Source organism: Chinchilla lanigera, unplaced genomic scaffold (genome assembly GCF_000276665.1).
Source record: "Chinchilla lanigera isolate Chin_1 unplaced genomic scaffold, ChiLan1.0 scaffold00037, whole genome shotgun sequence".
NCBI classification, from domain to species: Eukaryota; Metazoa; Chordata; class Mammalia; order Rodentia; family Chinchillidae; genus Chinchilla; species Chinchilla lanigera.
Window position 1 is genome coordinate 18,312,345 of NW_004955438.1, and position 22,387 is coordinate 18,334,731.

Genomic DNA, 22,387 nt, shown 5'->3' on the forward strand with positions numbered 1-22,387 from the left:
GAACTCACGACCTTGCGCTTGCCAGGCAGGCGCTTTTGCTGCTGAGCTAAATCCCCAGCCCCTAGAATTCTTGATGTAGCTTTTTAAATAAAACAAATATAACGTGTTCATAAGAGAAATTTTTGTCCCCAGTCTTTCCAGCTTTGAGTAGTTCAGGTGGTAGTGTTAGAAAACTTAGAGGCATTTGACTGTTTTTTTCACTATTTGACATTAATGCATTATGAAGTAGTTTTGCCTCTTTTTTCCAGAACTCATTGAGGTTCTTATTAATGTTATTTCTAATGCTAGTTCACACCACTTTTATTGTTCTGTTGGATTATTTTCCTTGCCGTAGCTTTTCTGTCCTGCCCTTGTCTACCTTACATTCTTACCTACCCTCCAAATGTTACCGTTAAGCCAAATCATATGTTGTCTGCTTAAAACCTATAATGGCTGCCCGTCTCGCTCAGAATGAAAGTCCACCGCTTGGCTTCTCCTCACCTGGCCTTGTTATTCTTACCTTCTCTGACTCCATTTTTAAAAGTTCGTAATCTCCAGATGTTTGGCCGGAAAGGGAGTAATGTTACAACCAAGATACATAAGATACACAGCAGGACCACGAGCAGCACTTGGGATCACAGATTGTTTGTAAGGAGCAATTGAATTCACCGAAGCCAAAGTTAAAGGCCAATAGCCACAGATAGCCGGGATCGCACGGTTCGTTTGTAGATAAGTTTTGACACGGGTCTTAAGGAAAACCTTCTGTGTTGGAAGATTCTGAGTTTTGCAAGTTGCAGAAGAGGGATTATGGATTCTACTGTTCGTCTTACCTTCTGGCCTTTTTCTTTTTTCTTTGCTGTTTTTCTTTTTTTGTTTCTCAGTTGATCCAGGCTTCCTGTTGAGGCCATCTGGTTCTTGATGTTTCCCTGAAATGTTATTCCTGTAGGTACTTTGAGCTCACTTTCTCATAATCATTTAAATCTTCAGTCAGATTTAACTCAGATGCTAGGCTGAGCTTTCCTCTGCCCTATTCAATTTTTCTCCATAGTACCTATCACCATTTGATATGCAGTATATTCTTTTGATTTTTGTTCATTGTATTCACTAGAATGTAGACTCTGTGAAATTCTTTTGGTCTCTTTTATTCTCTGTTGTTTTGTTTTTTTTTAGTTTGGTTTTTTTGAGACAGAGTCTCACTGTAGTTCAGGCTGGCCTGGATTCAGTATGTAGCCCAGACTGGCCTCGAACTCGGGGGACTACCCTCCTGCCTCAGCCTCCCAAGTGCTGGGATTACAGGCGTGCGCCACCACTCTGGCTCTTTATACTGTTACATCTTCAATTTTTACCTTATGGATACAGTCTTAGTTTAGATGCTCAATCAGTATTTATTGTATGAATGATTTTTCTCATTTTCAGGCCCTAGAACCTAAATAATTGGGTTTGTTTGTAGCATAAATAATAAGTAAAGTATTTTATTTGTAGCATAAATTTATTTGAACCTTTGACTTTTGGTATTTTTATAATAGAAAGTGTGCATCACTTCAAATTTTATCTTGCAGATTCTTAGAAAGGTATCTTTAGGTAGAGTTTAATAAATCTGACTTGACACATGTGTTAACATACTGAGAATAAAATTTTAAATTATACTGGTAACATGAAGGGAAATGGATTTTTTAATCCTTTTCCTGTAACTCTGATGTTTCTTAAACTGTTACTCTTTAAAGTTAACTACCTGAAGAGGTACATAAAGAATTACTACACCGGAAGATTAAGTATATTTTGTGTTTTTATTCATTATTATGTGCATCTTACGGTAAATTACAGTTTGTCCAGGCAGTGAGTTATATCAGGTGAGGGCCGTGTCACGAGCTGAGAGTTCTGTAAATGCGCAGAGTGATGGGAATAGGGGTCCCTACTTGGAATACGCCCGTTTCCTCAGTGAATTTAAACTTGCCTTTATTAAAATGTTTCTGTTTCTTGTAACAATGTCTAATTGTATAGTTTATAGGCAAGCAATAAACAGCAAGATGTTTGAGGTGGATATGAAAATTGCTGCAATGCATGTAAAAAGAAAGCAACTCCATCAACTACTACCTAATCATGTGCTTCAGAAAAAGAAAAAGGTAAATTTAGAGAGTACTTAACAGCAACATCACTAACATGTTTGTGCATCTATCCTGTCAGTATTTCAGAATTTAGGTTAATGGGTCACGTGAAATAGATTGTAGCATTTAAAAACCCTATTTTGTGAGAGCAGTTCTATTATGTAAAAACTTGCTCTAATCAGTTTTCTTTTTATTTTTTACACTTTTTGTTGGTGTTTGTTATTTTGAGACAGGTCCCTCTATGTAGTGCAGGCTGGCCTTGACCCACTCAGTAGCCCAGACTGCTCTGGAATTCACGGCAGTCCTCCTGCCTTAAGCCTCCTGAGTGTGGGGGCTGCAGCATGCACCACCATGCCTGGCCTCTAATCAGTTTACTTGGATACACTTATCTCAGACGTCAGATAAGCGGTGATACTTCAGATCCTTATTTTGTGTACACTCAAATTCTTACTATTTTTAAATTTTTATTAGTACATGTTTGTAATACATAATGGTTTTATTCATTACGCTTTTTTCAAACCTTTTATTCTTAAACATTTAAAATCTCACATGAATGTTGGATTCCTTTCATTGATTGACTGATGGTTGGTGTTTTTGGAGCCAGGGTCTTACTATATCACACAGGCCTTGAACTTGCTGTGTAACCCAGGCTGGGCTCAGACTCTCAGCAGACTCTCCCCTCTGCCTTTCAGTGCTAGGGTTATAACCTCCTCTCCTTTAAAAAGTAAACAAAATTAGCCGGGCGTGGTGGCGCATGCCTGTAAGCCCAGCATTCTGGAGGCTGAGGCAGGAGGATCGTTGGGAGTTCAAGACCATCCTGGGCTACAGAGTGGGGTCAAGGCCAGGCTGAACTGCATAGTGAGACCCTGTCTCAAAAAGACAAAAAAAAAAAAGTAAGCAAAATTAAATTAGATTATATCTGATTAAGTAAATTACATGTTTAAAAAATGAAATTGCCATTTTTGGTAAATGTACAAAAATACTTTATTCAAAAATTAAAAGTTACATTATTTAAAAATTAGATGTTATTGATTATAAAGGACAGACAGCAGAGGTAAGATAGTGCATAATGGTGTTTTAGATTTAATGCTTTCTTTTAAATAACTGAGCCTGCGTTCCCTTCTTTATTTGGACTCAGTAGTGATCATAGTGCAAATTTTAATGCACAATAACATCATCTGTTCTTTAATTGGTTTCAAAAACAGATGGCTTGGAAGGTTCAGAAGCACACCGTTATATAGTCCCACCTACTCAGAAGGCTGAGGCAGAAGGATCACTTGAGCCCGCGAGTTTGAGATTGGCTGCACAACATAGCGAGATCCCTTCTGAAAAAAAAATAAAGCAAAAGATAAGGTTGATGGCTTATTCCTATAATGGAATAAATACCTTACAGTACACAACAGTCAACATACATGAACTACAGTTGCATCTGCTAAGAAGACACACATGCATATGTACCATTTGATAATTACCTGTAAAGTTTACAAGTTTCAAAACTTACAAAGTAATATGTTTAAGAGAGACACGATGAAGTAAAGTATACATCAGGGAGTGATGAACACTATATTCAGGAAGACTCAGGCCCTGCTGTTTCCTATCTTGTGATATTAGGTAACAAACATCTGTTCTTGATTTTTTAAATTTTTTTTATTTTTTGTCCTTTTGAGACAGGGTTTTGCTATGGAATTCCGGCTGGCCTTGAACTCACTTTATAGCTAGGCTGGCTTTGAATTCCTGCCTCAGCCTTCTGAGTGCTGGGATTACAGGTGTGAGCCACCATATCCAGCCTTGTTCTTGATTTTCCTTATAGCTAAAATTGGGATAAAATTTTTCCCGATATCTTTAGATATTTTCATGATGATTAAATGAGTCAATCCATGTACCAGTGCCTGGGACATAGGAAATGGTTGTGGTAGCTTCTTGTACTGTTAGCACCATCATCTTTCAGAGCTTAGGGACAGCCACGTGAGGTGGGGGGGAGGGCCTAAAATGAACATTTTGAGGGCTTAACTATGCTAACTTTTCTTGGTCTTTTCTATGTTAGGGGATGCTGGATACCGAACCCAGGGCCTTAAATATAGTAGACAGGCAGTATACCACTGAGCTGTGCCCTCAGCCTATAATGTTACCTTTAAAAATTGTTGTTCTCTCCTCAGCACTGGGGAAAAATCTGCTTAAACTAATTTTTCGTGAATTAACTAATCTCGAAAGTGACCAGATTGTACTGTTCAGCAGTTTTAGTGTCATGTTAAACCTTGCCTTCTAATTGTCCTTCTTGGTTATTTATTTACTTGCAGTGCTGGGGATAGAACCCAGGGCCCTATATACGCATACTAAGCAGGCACTCTTATCAGTGAGCTACACCTTCAAATCTGATAGCATGTTATCAGTACGTTAAGGCAATTGCAATTAAATGTAAATTTGATGCATGTAAAAACACATAAAATTTTTTTGTTTTCATAAGTGAATGCAAATAGGTTGTTTCTTTAGCACGTAGCTATTCCAGCCTTAACTAGAAGATACTTATAACAGGCAACTGGACCTTCCAGTATTCTAGATTCACTGTGATGCTCTTAACTGTTGATTGTAGTACTGTTCTTTGGAACAGCTGTAAGTGAATGTTTTGGTGCTGGGGCTGGATGCAGGCTCACAGCAAGCTACATTCTCAGCATCTGTTTTTATTTTGAGACAGGATCTCAGTCTGGCCTTCAATTTGTGGTATTCCTGCCTCAGCCTCCCAGTATATATGCACCACCATACCTGGCTTAAGTGAATTTTAGTATGTTTTATTTTGACTGTGTTTAAGTAGTATTTTTTTAGAATTAACCATTTTGAATGTAAAGAGAATTATATAAAAGGAGAGTATCAGAAATTTACTGTTAAATTATTTATCAAATGAAGTAACTATTATCTTACCTTGTTCTTAATGTTTAGTTTATTTCTACAGTGACTCTTCAATGCACATTATCACATACATAGTTTTAAAAGGTTTTTGATGAAAATTAGTATTTTAGGGTCTACATTTTGTGCTTACTGTATTATGACCTCTATCCAAATGATCTTTACTGTTTCTTTGCATGGCTAGAATTTGATTAAATCTCTTTCTGTATTTGAAGTAATTTAGATTATTTCCTAGCTTCCATTATTAAAATAGCACTTTCTTCTTTCTTCTTCTTTTGGTTTTTGAGACAGGGTTTTGCTATGCAGTTCAGCCTGGCTTTGAATGCACTGTGTAGCCTAGGCTGGCCTCTAACATGTAGCAATCCTCAGCCTCAGCCTCCTGTGTACAGGAATTACAGGCGTGTGCTGCCACACCTGACCTAGCTTTCTTCTTTTTATAAACAACAAGTGTCTAGGAATCTGAATCCTGAACAGCTTGGTTTGTTTCATTTTGGTGTTTTGAGACAGGGCTCACTGTGTAGTTCAGGCCAGACTTGAACCCATCACAGTCTTCTGACTCCTCCTCCCACGTGCTGGGATCACAGACGTGTACTGTATTACCATAACCACCTTGCTTACTCTTAGCTCCTATTTGTGGAGCATCGTAACAGTCCTTTTCTATAGTTAATGTTCCAGCAACCCAGAGTATTGACTCTTACATGACAACCACAATAGTTGAGAAACAGCCACTTTGCAGTATAAGCTGGGAATTGGACCTAGGTCTGACTGAAAAGTATGAGCATTTATTTCTCTGAAGTATGCTCTTTGTCCTGTTTTCTTTTAGAATGTTTATGATTATTTGGCTTTGAAATCTTTTCCTATTAATCTTGATACAGACACAGAACTTAGCAAAGTAGAATGCTGTTTTATCTTCAGACCAAGCAGTTAAAATCTTCACACATTTACACATCCTTAACCTACCATGTCACAGGTGTTTGGTCATGCCAGTACATGTATGTAATTGAACATAATTTACTTAGTAGAAGTATCCTCACATCCAGTGAAGAGTAAGGTTTGTGAATGTATCTGAGGAGGAAATATGCTTATTTAGAATATTACTTTGTTTTACAACTGGCTTATAAGCAAATACATTTTTTTTTTTTTTTGGTTTTTTTTGGTTTTTCTCCGGTACCGGGAACCGAACTCACGACCTTGCGCTTGCCAGGCAGGCACTTTTGCCACTGAGCTAAATCCCCAGCCCCGCAAATATATTATTTACTGTCCTCCCTCGTATCAAATCTCATCTTCTCCATTTGATCCTTTCTGATTTCTTTCCATAAGGGCCTTCCCTAGTACTCAGTCAGAGTTTGGAATGTCTTGTTGTTTGGGGAACTGAAGAGCAGAGCATCCCCGTAAACACGTATATTTGGAATGAGCCTTTGCGACAGTGCACATAATTTCCCTTAAAATGTTTCTGCTCGGGGCCGAGGTGTCCCTCAGCAATGGAGCCCTTGCTGAGCATGCTGTGAGTTTGACTCCTGCCATTGAAGGAGAGAAGGCCCCGGAGCAAATCACACGCACAGAACCCAAAACCTTTCTGTAATGAAGTGCGCATTGAGGCTGAGTGTATTCTGGGAAAAGAACAGAGCCAGAGGAATCAGTGTAATGTTGTAGTAGCACTTGCTCGCAAAATTTAAAACTTTGTCAATTCAGATTTCGCTTTTAATCCCATGAGACCATCGATTTTTTTTGGTTTTCTTGTATTTTGTGTTTTAGAGTACTGTGTTTTGTTTTAAGTAGCAGAGCTAACATTAAGTTCTGTATGGCAATATTAGATTTAATTTTCCTTACATTTTTCGCAGGGTAATTAATGGGCCGATATTAAATGGACCATGTTAAAATCTAAATTGCAGTTAGAGCACTGGAAACCTCTTGCTTTTCATTCATTGTCATTTATTGACAATAAATACGTTTTTTCATGTATTTTCATTTGTTGAGTTCATTTATTGACAAATAATAATGGCAGTAAATTATGCTTGATAATTTTTGGGAATTGTATGTTCATTATGCGATAATTAAAAATTTAGAAGTAATGCCAGGTATGGTGTATGCACCTATAATCTCAGCTCCTTGGGAACCTTGGGCAGGAAGATCTTGTGAGCTTATGTGCTCAAGGCTAGTCTTAACAACAAAATAAGACCTGCTAGCCCTCCTTTCTCTCCCTCTCTGAATTTACAAATAATCACAAAATCACTTCTAACCGCAGTAGCCAGAAATGGTCATTGCTAGTGTCAGAGTGTTGAAATCTTTTTCCTCGTGTGTATGTATTTTTATAGTCTTTGGGTCCAAGATTCCATGTTTTCATAGTTATAGTGATTTTTGATTTGCATTGTGGTTTCAGTAAGTAGGTATGGTTTATGTAGCATTCTTGGCTTGTTTTCTCCTGTCATCTCTACTTGAGAAGTCTGTGACTCCCAGATCTTTGCCGTTGACAATTAGCTTGGCACTTAGAATTCTAATAAACTTAACGATTTCTCATTTTGAGTAGGGAGTATGTGTCGGTTAAGTGTTCATATTTCAAAGGCCTATGTGAAATAAAATTATATTTAATGAAATACTTTATTGATTGCAGCACTCAACAGAAGGAGTGAAATTAACAGCTCTGAATGACAGCAGCCTTGACTTGTCTATGGACAGTGACAACAGCATGTCTGTGCCTTCCCCCACCAGTGCTACGAAGACCAGTCCATTGAACAGCTCTGGCAGCTCTCAGGGGTAAGGGGACAAGCCAGAGCGCTCAGTAGCTATTGCTGAAACACGTGGAGATACATTCTCTTGGGATCATTAAGGTCAATTAGAGTGTTAATTTTATTTTACCTTCTGATATTTAAAAAAATAGCAACTCCGAGTTTGGGGACAGTAATTTGTAGTTTTGTCCTAATAGATCGATATGCCTTGATTTATTGTTGAACATTAGTTCTTTTCCCCTCACCTCTATTTATGTACTTATACATTGAGCTGTGTATGGTGTGCTGAGGAGAATGGGCAGAGGCACAAACTTACCTTTCTATCCTAGAGCTGCTTGTACACACAGGAGAACGTACCTCTGAAATGATTAGCGGTCTTGTGTAGAAAGTAAAGATCTCTGTGGAGTGGTTTTAGTTAAAGAAACCTTTTCTAGAAGAATTAAGTATCTTTTTAGAAATATTAAAAATACTATTTGAGCTGGGTACGGTGGCTCACACCTGTAATCCTAGCACTCAGGTAGCTGAGGTCAGAGGATTGCCTTGAGTTTGAGGCCAGCGTGGGCCACATAGTTCAAAACCAGCTTGAACTACTTAGTGAGGCCCTGCCTCAAAACAACAGAAAAAAAATCCAGAAAGGATATTTGAAATGCATATACGTGTACAGTAGTAAAAAATTTAGTTTCTTTATTACAGTGTATCCTTCTAGAAATTATTTTATTCCACTGTACTCTTATTTTCAGGTGAGGTCTTTATAGTTGACTTCAGCATTTTCAGCTATGATGGTTATGCTGATTAATAAGTTGACAGTTAAACTTGACCTTTTAAGACTACATATACTGTTTATTTCAGCGTTGGTTTTTTTATTGTTTTATTGTTTTATTTTTTATTTTTTTATTTTTTTGGTCTTGCTATGTAGTTCAGACTGGCCTTGAGCTCACTTTGTAGCCCAGGCTGGTCTTGAACTCACAACAAGCCTCCTGCCTCAACTTCCCGAGTGCTGGGTTTACAGGTGTGCGCCACCACACCTGGCATATTTCAGCTTTTTAAAAACAGTTAGAAATTGCACTGCTAGTGTATAACCTATGTCAGATAAACAGTTTGGGGATGATTCCCTTAGGAAAGTTGACATAGATGGTGCCTAGGTGTAGTGGATAAGTCAGTGGCTTTGTACTTTGTATGCATGGAGTATTTTTGAGCTAATCAAGGATAATCTAAAGACAGCAAACCCGAATATGTCCTTTAAATTTTATAATTTTAAAACAACTTCATAGAAAGCATTACCCACCAACACACATTCCCCCCCCTCTCCCCCTCCCCCTCTCACCCTCACACTTACTCTCACACTCTCTCAGGATAGAATCTAGGTCCTTTTTTCTTTTGGAGGGGGTACTGGGAATCGGACCTTGTGCTTGCCAGGCAGGCACTTGTGCCACTGAGCTGTATCACCGGCCCAGAATCTAGGTCCTTGCACTGAGCTAAATCCCTAGTCCCTTTCTTTTCTTATTTTTAGGCAGAGTTTCACTAAGTTGTGCAGACAGCCATGTGCCACTGTGCTTGACCTCTTCCTTTTTTATAGGATTGTTAGACTCCAAATCAGTTAAAAACAGGATCTTTTAGAACTGTTCTGTCCAATGTGATACTCACTAATCATAAGTGGCAATTTACAATTTAGTACTAAAAAAAATGAAATATTCAGTTTCTCACAATCCATATCTCGAGCACAGAAGACATCTTTTTAGTGACCACTATTTTGAATAGCACAGATAGGAGCATTTCTTCATCACAGTTCTGCTGGTTAGCGCTGCCCTATTGAATGTGTGCCTTTGGTGGTTGGTTATATTTTATTAAAGTCAGTTACAGAAGCATATGTGTTGGGAGGAAAATCCAAGAATCATTTATTTCAGACCTACACCTACTAAGTATTGTGTTGTTGTTATTGTCGTCTTTTAGTACTGGGAATTGAACTCACGACCTTGCAGTTGGCAGGCAGGCGCTGTATTGCTGAGCTATATCCCCAGCCCTAAATATTGTTACTGAATTTTGCTTTATGCTTACTTTTGTATTTGCTTTTAAACTTTAACTCATGGCAGGGGGGTTTTTCTTGTTAGCAGAAACAGTCCTGCTCCAGCTGTGACGGCAGCATCTGTGACCAACATCCAGGCTCCTGAAGTCTCTGTGCCACAAACAAATTCCAGTGACCGCTCAGGGGGTAAGAGATTGGTGTGATGTTTCAGAAAATTCTTGTGTTATAATTGGTTTTTAAAAAAAAAAAAAAAAAGAAATTGGTTTTAACCTTCAGTTTGAAAAAATGGGTTTATAGCCAGATGTGGTGGCGCACATCTGTAATCCCAGCACTTGGGAGGCTGAGACAGGAGGATCATTGCAAGTTCGAGACCAGCCTGGGCTACAAAGTGAGCTCAAGGCCAGCCTGAACTGCATAATGAGACTCTGTCTCAAAAAGACAAAAAAAAAAAAAAAGAAAGAAACAATGGGTTTGTGATTAAGTAGCTGGAGTTCAGTTTTTAGTGCTATTATTTGTCTGTAAAGGTTTTCACAAAATCAGAGCAGAGCTTGTAATTTGATACTGATGTGATTAATTTTATTTGCATGTTTTGCATACTTGCTATTCAGGTACATCGAGTGAAAGCATTCCTCAAACTGCCACACAGCCAGCCATTTCGCCACCACCAAAGCCTACAGTCTCCAGAGTTGTTTCCTCAACACGTCTGGTAAACCCACCACCTAGAACTTCAGGAAATGCAGCAACAAAAATACCTAACCCTATAGCAGGAGTCAAGAGGACATCCTCACCTCATAAAGAAGAAAGTCCCAAGAAACCCAAAACAGAAGAGGTATATATGTATATGTACATATATGTGTATACACATACCCACTCACACAGATAGAAAAAGTACATGAGTGAGCCATAGCTGCACCTTGTGTACTCTTGAATCTAGCAAAAGAAAACCTTTTTGTGAGCCAGAACTGAGGATCACAGCTGTTAGGAAAATTTTTTTGTGTCCGTAATACTTTGCCACCATAGTTTTTCTTCACTTTTCCCACTCTTTTAGTAACGACCTCCTTATAAATCCTGTTCTCTGGGGTAGACACAGTATGTGTGATTGCATGTGCATGTGTGCCCGCGTGCGTGTGTGTTGCTGCTGCTGCTGCATGGAATTGAACCTAGGATGTTGTGCATGGTAGGCAAGTGCTGTACCACTGAGGCGGTGTTCTTGGTCCTTTTAAACAAGTGTAGTCTACCACAAAATTACATCTTTTTTGGGGTGGAGGGTTTTGTGTAATGCTGGGGATTTAACCCAGGGCCCTGCATACTGAGCTACAGCACCAGCTCTTTTTATTTTGGGACAGAGGCCTGCTAAGTTGCCCGGGCCAGGCTTGAACTTGAGATCCTTCTCACTCAGTCTTCTAGAGTGCTGGAAATACAAATGTGCCACCACATCCATCTGGCTTAATTTTTTAATAACTATATATTTTACTGAGTTTTTGCTGCCCCCTTTTGGTCGATTTCTGCTCCATTGATAGAGATGGAGTTTTTATACTACAATTACAATGAAAAGATTGGTGAACTAGAGGTTTCTGGGCATTTGACCAGGGGCCCTGTGCATGCAAATCTGTAGTCACATTAGTTTGAGGAACTTGAATGATTAGATCTTTTAACCCTTCAGAAAATGTTTTAGAAATAGTTTAATTTTTTATAGTAGTGCCTTACTTATCAAAGACTCAAAAAGATTATGTTGATTTGGTGTGAGTTTGGTTATTTTTTTGTTGGTTGGTTTGTTTTTTTTTCAGTACCGGGAACCGAACTCACGACCTTGCGCTTGCCAGGCAGGTGCTGTGCTGCTGAGCTAAATCCCCAGCCCCTTGTTTTGTTTTGTTTTGTTTTGATTTGTTTTGTGCAGTGCAGTGGTGGGGATCAAGCCCAGTGTTGACTCTGCTAGGCAGGTGCCTTTAGCCCCTTGGTGAAAGGCTTAAATACAAGTAGTTTTGTAGTCTTTTTATGCAGTTTTATCTCTGGAATTACTCTAATGTTGTTTTCATATTATTGAGTCCTTCACCCTTACCCAGAGATCTCAGGCCACAATTACAAATACCATTGTCATTTTTGGCCAAAAATTCATTATTTAGGAACTTTTTAGAATGCAAAAAGTAATGTGGATTTCTTAAGGCATCCATTGTGTTGATTAATCATGGTGAAAAATAATTTGTGTCTAATTGAGTGCTTTTGTTTTACATAGTTTTTGGAATAGTTTGATGACTTTTATCACTCCTGGAATACTAGGTAGGCCGGGCATGGTGGTGCATGCCTGTAATCCCAGCATGCAGGAGGCTGAGGCAGGAGGATCACTAACAGTTCAAGGTGAGCCTGAGCTAAATAGTGAGTTCAAGGCGAGCCTGAACTGCATAGCATAACCCTGTCCTAAAAACAAATAAATACATTGCTACATAAGAGTCAGAGTGGGCGTAGTACGTCATACCTGACCACAGGGTGGACCCTTCAGACCCAGCTGTGCAGGCATCTGTTAAATCAATGTTTTTATCTTCAGTTGAGTTCCATTTTCAGGGTTTTTGTTTTGTCTTTTTTTTTTTTTAATAAGTTTTAAGGCCTCCAGAAACATTGGATCCGAGGAGTTAGGCCTGGGAGTCTCCTTCTGAACTTTGCCTGATGGCCGCAGTGTGCAGCAGCCTGAGAGCCTGCTAGTCCTGGTATAAACCCACATTTTACTATTGGTGGTATTGTGAGTTCTCAGGACATTTTAAGCAGCCCTCAGGTTTTTTATTTTACCCTGGCTAAGGATACAGAAACGTGACTCTTGCCTTTGAACCTTCAATTTATAAGAGGCACACTGAAAGCTCTTAGTAAATAAATATACCAGTGCTGTGTTTGTAATTTTGTTTGTGGTTATATTGGTAGATATATAGTTTAGAGGAGCACTAGGAATATAAAAGTTTTACACAGCATTAAAAGTTAAAAATATATTTTTAAGTGAAGAGAACCATTTATATCTATATATCTACCATGTAGTAGTAGTTATAATGAGCTGTCAACCCATCTCTATGCCCTTGATTCTGTCAACCTTTTCCATTTGTACTTTGTTTTTGAACTATTTAGAAGCACTATGTGGACATCATGTAACTCATTAGAATTTTTAAGTCATGTATATAAAGTCATGTACAAACAAAATGATCCCATTTTGATTTTTCTCCAGTACCGGGAACCGAACTCACGACCTTGCGCATGCCAGGCAGGCGCTTTTGCCGCTGAGCTAAATCCCCAGCCCCAAAATGATCCCATTTTGGAAAAGTTAATAGTTCATTAATATATCTCTCCATGTCTATTCACATTTCCCTGACTAGCTCGTTGATTTTTTTTTAATAGTTTCTCTGTTCAAATGTGGAGCTAAATAAAATCTCTACATTAAAATTACTTAAATTTTTTTGTGTCATATCCCCTGAGAGAGGATTGAACCCAGAGCCTTTGCAGTGAGGTACAAGACATCCCCAGCTCATTATTTTAAGACAGGTTCTCGCTAAGTTGCTATGTTTCCAGCCTGGCCTTAAACATGAGATACAGAAGGGCTCTTCTTGTATTTCATGTAGAAGGTAATTGCATTTCTCAGGAGAGAAACTTCAAGTACAGTGGCATTTCCAGATATAAAACTAATTTTAGAGGTAGAATTAAAACCGAGGCCTGCATCTCATGGTGCTAAGCTGAGGAAGTTTGTTATAGTATAAATATGCTAATATTGAAGCCCTCCTAAATTGAGTCATTTGTTCTCTCTGTTCATGAGTACTGGTGTTAGAAATTTTAGTGAGTCAGAAGGAAATATGGGTCTTGCTGAATCCACTAACATGTTATATAGGTAAGAGGGTGAGGTCAGATGAGGTGGTTTAGTTCTGATTAATGTATATCCTGTGCTAACGTTTTTCAAATAAATAGACATTATAGAGTAAAAGGAGAAAAAAAGATTACTCAAGTCTTGTGGATTGTATGGCTAATGTTGTCTGTCTCAGAAACTTGTTTGGAGAATTTCCCTTACAGATGTACTACACTGTCTTATTCGCTCACTTAGCTTCACAGCTCCCGCACAGCCCGCTTTGTTTTGTTACACACTTCTCTCCACCACTGTTTTCAGGCAGTTTTAACTATAAGTATTTTAGTGTGTATCTAAAATAAGGATTTCCCAAAAACCACAGACTATCATACCAACTTTGATAATATCTCTGTAGTGTCTGATATCCAGTCAGTATTCATACTTGTGCATTTGTGACATAAATCACTATGTAAGGTCTTTATTGGAATTAGTTTTTGTGGAATTAAATTTCTTCTAGTCTGTGTAAGCCTGTGGTTTCTGACCTCTTTTTTTTAGAGCTATTGAAATTGTTTTACCTCTGATTAGTAAGTAAACCTGGGAAGATAGTATCGTTTCTAAGATTTCAAGGAGGGTGTACCTTCAGGGTGTTCTTTCAGGTGTTAACAACAGGAATTACTAGGAAAGGGGGTATATATGTCATACTGTGGTCAATTACTTTTGTAAAGGTAAAGTGTTCTTTAAAGAATTTCTTAAGCTTTATATGTGCTCATGTATTGGTTTCCTGTAGCAGGTATGATAGTACCCCTAGTTTCTGAATTTGTTCTATGAGGGAATTCTTCCTTACTAAAATCATTGTGTGAATTTACTGGTTTTGGCATTGTCTTCAATTGGTGATGGTCTTCAAAACACCTGTTCAGAAGGGTAGCTGTGATCTCTTAAGGCTATACGTGGTCTTACAGGCTTGATTATTTTACAGGTTTGATAAATTTTTGTAAAGTAAAGCATTGATTGGCAAATAATCTAAATTTTTCATTTTAGAGAATAAAGCTTTTCTTTTTAAAAACAGGATGAAACAAGTGAAGATGCTAACTGTGTTGCTTTGAGTGGACATGATAAGACAGAAGCAAAGGTATACCTATTCAGCCTTTAGAACGCTTACCTGATCGAGAGTGCGGAGGTTGTGTTAGAAATGTCTGTAGAGTATTGTACTATATTTTGTGCTGTAGATTGTAGATTTTTCTCCATTTTGTTTTTAGAGATGTATTTGTTCCTTTTTAATGTTAATTAACGCCAAAAGCTGAGGGGAATTCAATGGTGAGACGTGTTCCTTACTTTTAAAGGAGCTTATAATTAAGCAGAGAAGATATCTTGTAGATACAAGTAATTATAATATTTAAAACAAAGTCATTGATGGTTAGGAATTCCAAGGGACAAGAGTAGTAAGATATTTTTGACTGCAGAAATGACCTCACAGAAGACTGTAGCAGCATTAAAGTGGTATTTGCAGGAAACAGGATTGGGGTTTTATGATGAGAGATGGTCATTTCCTTGTTAGGCTTGACAGTGCAGTATGATTAGAGAACTCTCAGCACAAGGTTTTGGCTGGAAGCCAAAGTGCATGGACCTTGAATGAGGGAGATTGGGTAGAGGAAAGTAGTTATGTCTGAAGCCTCAGTGTCATTTTTAGAGCATTCCATTGTCCCCCTAAATTATCCCGATTCCTGTGATGTTATTTTAGTGTGTATTCTCTGGTGTCTTTGTACAGTTTTTGTGTGCTTTCCTATGTGCATACAATATTGATACTTGTGCTTTCCAATTTTAAGTTGCTTTGTGAACCAAAAAAATATGTTCATGTCATTATATGATCTAAAAATTAATGGCTGCATAGAAGGCTGTTAACATATTTTATCCACCTCCCTACTGTTAGCAGTTTTTCTTTAAAAACAAAACTGTACTTTCCTACTCTAATACTGACTAGCTAAATACCTATCATTCCTTCACATTTATTTTGGATAAACTAATAAAAGAATTATTGGTGCAAGTAGTGTACTTAATTTGAAACTTGATACAAATTGCCAAGTTGTCTTGCAGAAAGGCAGCACTTCTTCCATTCTTCTGTCTTAGTTACCTCATAGTTTTATATTTGCATACAGGTTTTTATAGAAATTTTAGGTTTCTATGTTTATTTTCATTTGTATATGTATATATGGGTAATTTTCTTTTGTACGCTGCTTTAAAAAGTTAAGAGCAGTAGAATGCTATGGTTTACTTTGTATTTTCTGCTTTTCTTAGAATATGTACTAATTATTAGCCAGGAGAGGAGAGACCATAAGGAGAGAGAAATCATTGAAAGATTTTTTTTTTTTTTTACTTTTAATTAAATAAGTGTGGCAATTTTTGTGCCTCTAAGTAATTTTCTTAATAATATTGAGTGAGCTGCTGCCCCTCCCCCAAACACAGTCCCAGTTAAGAGGTTTCTTTGGGTTTATATTTGTTAATTATTGTCTGGACAGTATGCCCTAATGTATCTGTGCATGTCCTTAATTATTATTTACTTAAAATGTCCATAATGGATATTTTTTTTAAATTTGTAATCTTGCCTTACAATAAGGTTGCCTTACAATAAGGTTCCATTATTTTTTTAGGACGTAATAGGAAATAAAACAGTAGAAAATACATCTGATTGTTAAATTACAGTGCTTTAATGCTGATGTGCTAGTGGGAAAAAGTCAGGAGACTGACCATGCCTTATAGGAGTTAAGTAGACATATCTCAAATATTGAAATGATCCACAGCAAGCCTTAATAAATGATTTTGTAATGTAGTCACATCTCTCTCTCGATCCCTCCTGTCTTCCAGTTTGTCTTCATTATTAGCCACCAAACCCAGTTACGTTCTTGTATTCTTTTTTAAGTCTCTCTTCCTCCCTCCCAATCCTCTGTCTCACAGGAACAACTTGATACAGAAACAAGTACAACTCAAACAGAAACTACTCAGACAGCGGCTTCTCTGTTGGCTTCTCAGGTACTAAGTGCAAAAAGCAAGAATTTTGTCAGTGTTCTGAAGATTAGTATGGTATATTGAATTAAGATGAACATTTATATTGGTCTGTTAAATTTGTGAATATAAGTATTTGTAAGCCTAAAAAATATATGTATATATGTATATATTTATTTTTTGAGACAGGGTCTCACTAGTTCAGACTGGCCTTGAATTCACTATGTACCCCAGGGTGGCCCTGAACTCACAGTGATCCGCTTGCCTCAGCCTCCCAAGTGCTGGGATTGAGGCGTGCACCACCATGCCTGCCTTAAAAGTACATTTACTATAGTTTAAAGGAAGGGCCCTAGATTTGATGGGCCTGTTCTCCTCCACCCCCCACCCTATTAAAATACTCTATAAGTAGCCAGGCATGGTGGCACATGCCTGTAGTCCCAGCTACTTGGGAGGCTGAGGTTGTAGGATCACTCTAGGCCTTCAGTTTGAGACCAGCCTGGGTAACACAGTGGGACGCCATCTCAAAAAACAAACCAAAAGAAGATGCTGTAGTTCATCTCTTTATACACTGCAAATCCTTTTTAAGTCCTTACTAATCATATTCACACGCTTCATACATTTTATTTAAATGGTAAAGAGTAACATTTTAAAACTATTCTTAATGGATTTTTTTACAAGGCTAATACAGTCTTTTTATTCTGGTTCAGTCTCAGTGTTCAATACTGATTTTCACTTGCTGTTCATTGTACATTCCATAGTTCTTTACAGTTGTTTCTCCTGTTGTGCCAACGCTTCTGCCTGTGACGGTTTCTTATGTATAGCAGGCACCTGTAGTCTTTTCTCACTGATTTACAGACCTTCATTTGGGTTGTGAAGTGACTGTTTGCTTTTTGAATCTTTTCAAATTCACTTAAACCCAGATTAGTCCAGGTAAAACTGACGCAAAGTAAATATTTTCTTTTAAGATAAATATCCTAGTGATTAAGCTCTACAAAATAACTGAGATAAACAGCTGCCTAGTGGTGCTGCTGTACTGATACCTTGGTATTTTGCAGCTCTGTGCTTCAGTTGTTCTAATGTGATCATATTAAAATGTGCTTTTTGCTGGGCGTTAACTTGCAGGTACTGTTTGTGAATTATATGTTAGTTTGTGAAGTATTTTTTATTGCTATAAACTTAACTAATACAATTTTGGGGAATAGTGAAAGTAATAGGAAGTAGGAAATGTGCTTAATATTGATACATGGACAAATTAAATGGTACTTTGATTGTGGTTGCATGTCTTTTGATTGCCACGTTACTTTCTGAGGAACTATTTTCGTCGGTTTGTCTTAGTTTACCCCTATAGTCATTAAAACCCATTGGGTATTTGCTTTTTAGGTACTTTTTATGAGTAGGATTCTTTTTTCCATGTAAAGCTACTGAGAGAAAATCACCTAATGTTAATTTTAAAAGTGGTTCTAGAACTAAAATTTAGGATAATTAAATTTTTGCTCAGTTACGTAGATTCAGTTTTATAATTTACAGTGTCAGAAAATAGTAAATTTCCCTGACAACTGCTTTTTTGTATAAGGTGAACTTTAAGTATTCTCCCACATGGGGGTGCTCCAATACCAGTTAATATTTCAACTGTATTATAAGTAAATGCAGTTTAGCATTAACTTGATAATTATACTGTAGATTGTTCTTTTTTTCTGAACAAAAATATATATTTGGAGTGAGAAATCACAGTGTATCACAAATTTAAAATGCCATAAATATGTAGGCTCTTAAAGGAGCATGTTTTTGAGAGCTACATTTGAATTTAAGTTTTCTAAAGTATTGGTAAATATTTGTACTTGCTATTAGAAAATTTCTTCATATATAGAACAGATAATGTGATAATAGTTGTGTTTATTTGTATTCCATTTTGGCATTTGGTAGTGTTTTTCTTTAAATTTGTAATCTTGCCTTACAATAAGGTTCCATTATTTTTTAGGACGTAATAGGAAGTAAAGCAGTGGAAAATACATCTCACTGTTAAATTACAGTGCTTTAATGGTGATATGTGTGTTCTTTGCTTTCATTCTTAGAAAACATCCAGTACAGACCTTTCTGATATCCCCGCTCTCCCTGCAAATCCTATTCCTGTTATCAAGAATTCAATAAAACTGAGATTGAATCGGTAAAAACAACCTCAGGGGTCCATAAACAGTATCTGCCAACTCAACCTGTTGTCTTCAAATGCTAAAAAAGGAGAATGGAGGGTACAAGACTAGACAAGACTGAACGTGGATTAGGTTTTTGGTGACCTCCCTCACTGGGCTAATCAGCACTTGATCGGAAGTCCAGGTTAGTATGTGAAGCCAGGAGTACTGTTCTTATTGTGTTAGCAACAGTTGCATTAACTATTAAAAAAATTACTGCCTTTAAAAAGAAAACCTCAAGCTATATTTGTATCCACAATTGACATCTGGATTTGGTTTATGTTTGATGCATTGTTTGGAAAACTTGCAATACAAACTGGCATAAGAATTCCTTATTCTGATGATGCACTTTTATGTATTTTTTATTAGAAAGTAGAACTAATTTTAGATTTTCAGCTTGATGGATTTTCATTTTTTCCCAAAGAATTTCCTTTGCCCTTAGTCTTCAAATTGGATACCATTGTGCAGTGGTATACGGTCTTTACTTCAGAGAAGAAACAAGAGTACATCTAGTTCAGTCCATGTGAGGTAGTGGTATCCTGGAAAAATGAAACGTCAACTCTCGGGTGTACATTTGACACTGAAAGAATAATTAGGAAATACTTGGTTTTGATGGGGTTATGATTAAGAAATGATATATTGGTTTTATTTATAGAATTGTTTTGTAGTGCATACAAATCAGCGATCAGCCAGCAAATATATTTCTTTGAGCTTACCGGAGCTCCATATTCTTTTGCCTTTTGTCTGTTGTCTTTGAAACAAATGAAAAACCTTTTTGCACCCCCCCCTTTTTTTTAATCTTTTTGTGTATATGCACAAGGTCGGACTTACTTCACAAAAACCAAAATGCCAGTATTTTCTTAAGCCATGATGCGAAACCAGTGACCCGGTGGCACAGAACACTTAAGTTTTGGTCCCATGGCTGAGATCTCCCGGTGACTAAGAGTAATGCCTGTGAGACTGGTATCTAACCTGGATGGCCATTTGATCTCTAAATAGAGGAATTTTGTACACTCCGCAGATCTCCTGTTCCTGTCTATGTAGTAAATTGATTTTCAATTTTAAACGTGGGCAAAAAGGCATTTTCTCCAAGATTTTTAAACTAATTTTTATTTTAACTGGTTTACCAAAATTTGTCAGCAAATTTTACATACAGAAACATTTTAAAACTCATTTCTAAGCAAGCACTTAACATCTAGTCAGCTCTCTACTCCTTTTTTATTTTGTTTTATTCTAGCAAAGGGTGAGAAACATCTTTAAAGCAAATAATTTCTCATAACAAAGCAACATAACATCCATCTTTACAATGTATGAGGGATGCCAGACGTGGGTAAACTTAGTTTCTTAATCTGGACAAAGCAAACCTCACAAGGTTTCTCCAGTGAGCATGTTTTTGAATCTTCCATTGTGCTCCATTTTATCACATGTGCATTTTTCATGTTAAACTGCAATTACTTAAAACTCTCCCCCATGCTTCTAAATTAATTTTCTCAAGTCGGAATATAGTCTTTTCCCCCTTAGGCTATGCATTAATTGAGCTTTCTTTTCCCCATGACTTTATAATGTCTAGTATACAATATTTCTACTTCCCACATCTTCGCTCTGCACAGTCACCTTGCCCTTCTTCCCAGCCACCTAAGAAGAAAAGACGGTCAGCTAACAGGTGAAGTGTACAAGGTGTCTGTGTGTGTTGTGTAGCTTCAGAGTTAGATTGAAATTGCCAGGCACAGATTTAGTCTTGTCATTTTGTTTACACATTGGGGAAAAAAATTCAGTTTATTAAACGTTTCATGTAACTGCATCCAAGTTTTGCCAAGCTGCAAACTTGGACTTTCTCTGTGTAGTGACTTTTTAATTCTAGTTTCATAATCTGGAAATCAGACTGTTGCTTTCGCATGATGTATGTAGTGTCTCATGACTGGAGTTTGCTTTGTTTTATAGTATCTGTACTCCTTGTATTTTTCAAGAGCTATTTTGTAAACAGATGATGTATTTCTCCATTGAAAACACAATAAAATTAAAAAAAAAAAAAAAAAAAACAGCACAATCCCTCAGTTGGCTGATTTCTTTTGACACCACCACCATCCACATAATTTATTTGGTTCTACTTTGCAAGCTTGTAACATGGCTCCAAATGAAGATTTGCAAAAGAATTTGCTCTGGTTAAACCATTAGCAGCAGCCTACTAATTTATGTCACTTAATAATCAGGTATTTGTTTTTTCACATAATTGATCTTTAAGGAGGAAAACATGAACATAGCTACTAGTTACTTCTCAGCTATCCCATTCTCTAAGATAATTATTCTATATCTGTAGATACTGTGCAGTACGTATTTATTCTGTACAGGTAGGCAGTGTTCTGTATTTCCTTCAGAGCTATTGGTTTTCAAAGCATTTGGCATTTTATGTCTAATGTCAGAAGGTGGCACTGTTGTTTTTCATTAAATTTAGACTCAAACCACAACCACCAGTTAGGATCCAGTTTATTATTTTACTAAACCAAATAAGATAATATGTTTCTTAAACCTGCAAATGCTTCACATTGCATACTTAACTCACAGACGAGGGTTGCACTGTTCTGTGTGCTTTTGAGGGCCAGCTCTTGGATGTAGTTGTCTGAAGTGTTCTGAGTAGAGGGGTGGACTTCTTTGTAAAAGCCCTAATTCCAAAGGACACGGGTGTGCACATTCTGTTCCTAAAACTCCAGATTCTGAGAACTCTTTTCCTCAATATGTGAGTGCAGTATAAGGTCATTTTTTTTTTTTTTTTTTTTTTTTTATTAAAGTAAACTACAACTTTGGATTTGCTCAACAAAAGAAAATGCAAAAATTAACATTGACTCCATTGCCAACATGTATAGGATTGAGATTGCCGTACCTGCTCTGTCCCAGTAGACGAGACGTGCAACTGAGTGTCATACTGAGTTTATCATTGTCCTAGATTTTTGACATTTCATGTATTTTGCTGAAGTAGTAAAATGATAAAAGTTGCACATTTCATGCTGCTGGGTAAATTCTGGAATAGTTATTTTCTAATGTTTGTTTGTTTGTTTTTGTCTCCATACAGAAAAATGTTTTACAGCTCTGCGTAGTATTCTGGCTGCATTCATGTAGCAAATGATCCGCAGCTCCAAGTTGTATTTGATAAATGAAAGGACAAATCATTAATGTTCACAATCTTGTAGACTGAGCCTTGGGAATATTGTTAAATAAAAAGATAAACTTCCTAGAAAGGCATTGAACAATCCTGTGGATCTTCCTTTGCCTATTTTAATTCCAATAAAAATGAACAGTATGGGGAAAATTAGTTGCCTTTTAGCCCGAATTGTGTGTTTTGTTGTAGTTCTCCACGTTATTGTTCTTCTGTTGCTTTCCTTCACATGAAAGTCACACATGGATGCTGCCCGGACTCAGATCTGAACTTGGTAAATGAAGAATTGTGTGTGTTCTGTAATAAACATGACCTTCAGTTCCAAGAGGCAAGTGGTCTGTTCTTTGTGCTACCTGTTTCTCTCATTTGTGTGATCAGCTCATCCTTTCTCTAATCTTATCCGTTTAGAAATTAAGTTTTACATTGTTTTATTGGCACCAAGAAAAGTGGCATATATATTTCTGAAGCATGTGTTTTCAGAAATGATTGTACTTGATTCTAGTGTGAT

At 37.2% G+C, this 22,387-nt stretch overlaps 1 protein-coding gene across 4 annotated transcripts in view; it reads left to right on the forward strand.

The window, feature by feature from the left end:
- Positions 1-22,035, forward strand: part of Papola (poly(A) polymerase alpha) — a 66,865-nt gene extending 44,830 nt beyond the window's left edge. Inside the window, exons 16-23 of one of the 4 annotated variants that reach the window (XR_261947.2) lie at positions 1,981-2,102; positions 7,597-7,739; positions 9,802-9,920; positions 10,343-10,563; positions 14,612-14,674; positions 16,495-16,569; positions 18,615-18,873; positions 21,796-22,035. Coding sequence is in view for 3 of the 4 variants with exons in the window: in XM_005390400.2 (XP_005390457.1) it covers positions 1,981-2,102; positions 7,597-7,739; positions 9,802-9,920; positions 10,343-10,563; positions 14,612-14,674; positions 16,495-16,569; positions 18,615-18,710 (839 nt within the window). In the remaining variant the exon portion in view is untranslated. Of the gene's footprint in view, positions 1-1,980; positions 2,103-7,596; positions 7,740-9,801; positions 9,921-10,342; positions 10,564-14,611; positions 14,675-16,494; positions 16,570-18,614; positions 20,768-21,795 lie in introns of those variants that run through there. The other 3 variants (XM_005390400.2, XM_005390401.2, XM_005390404.2) reach the window with 3 other exon arrangements.
- The last annotated feature ends 352 nt before the right edge of the window (positions 22,036-22,387 follow it).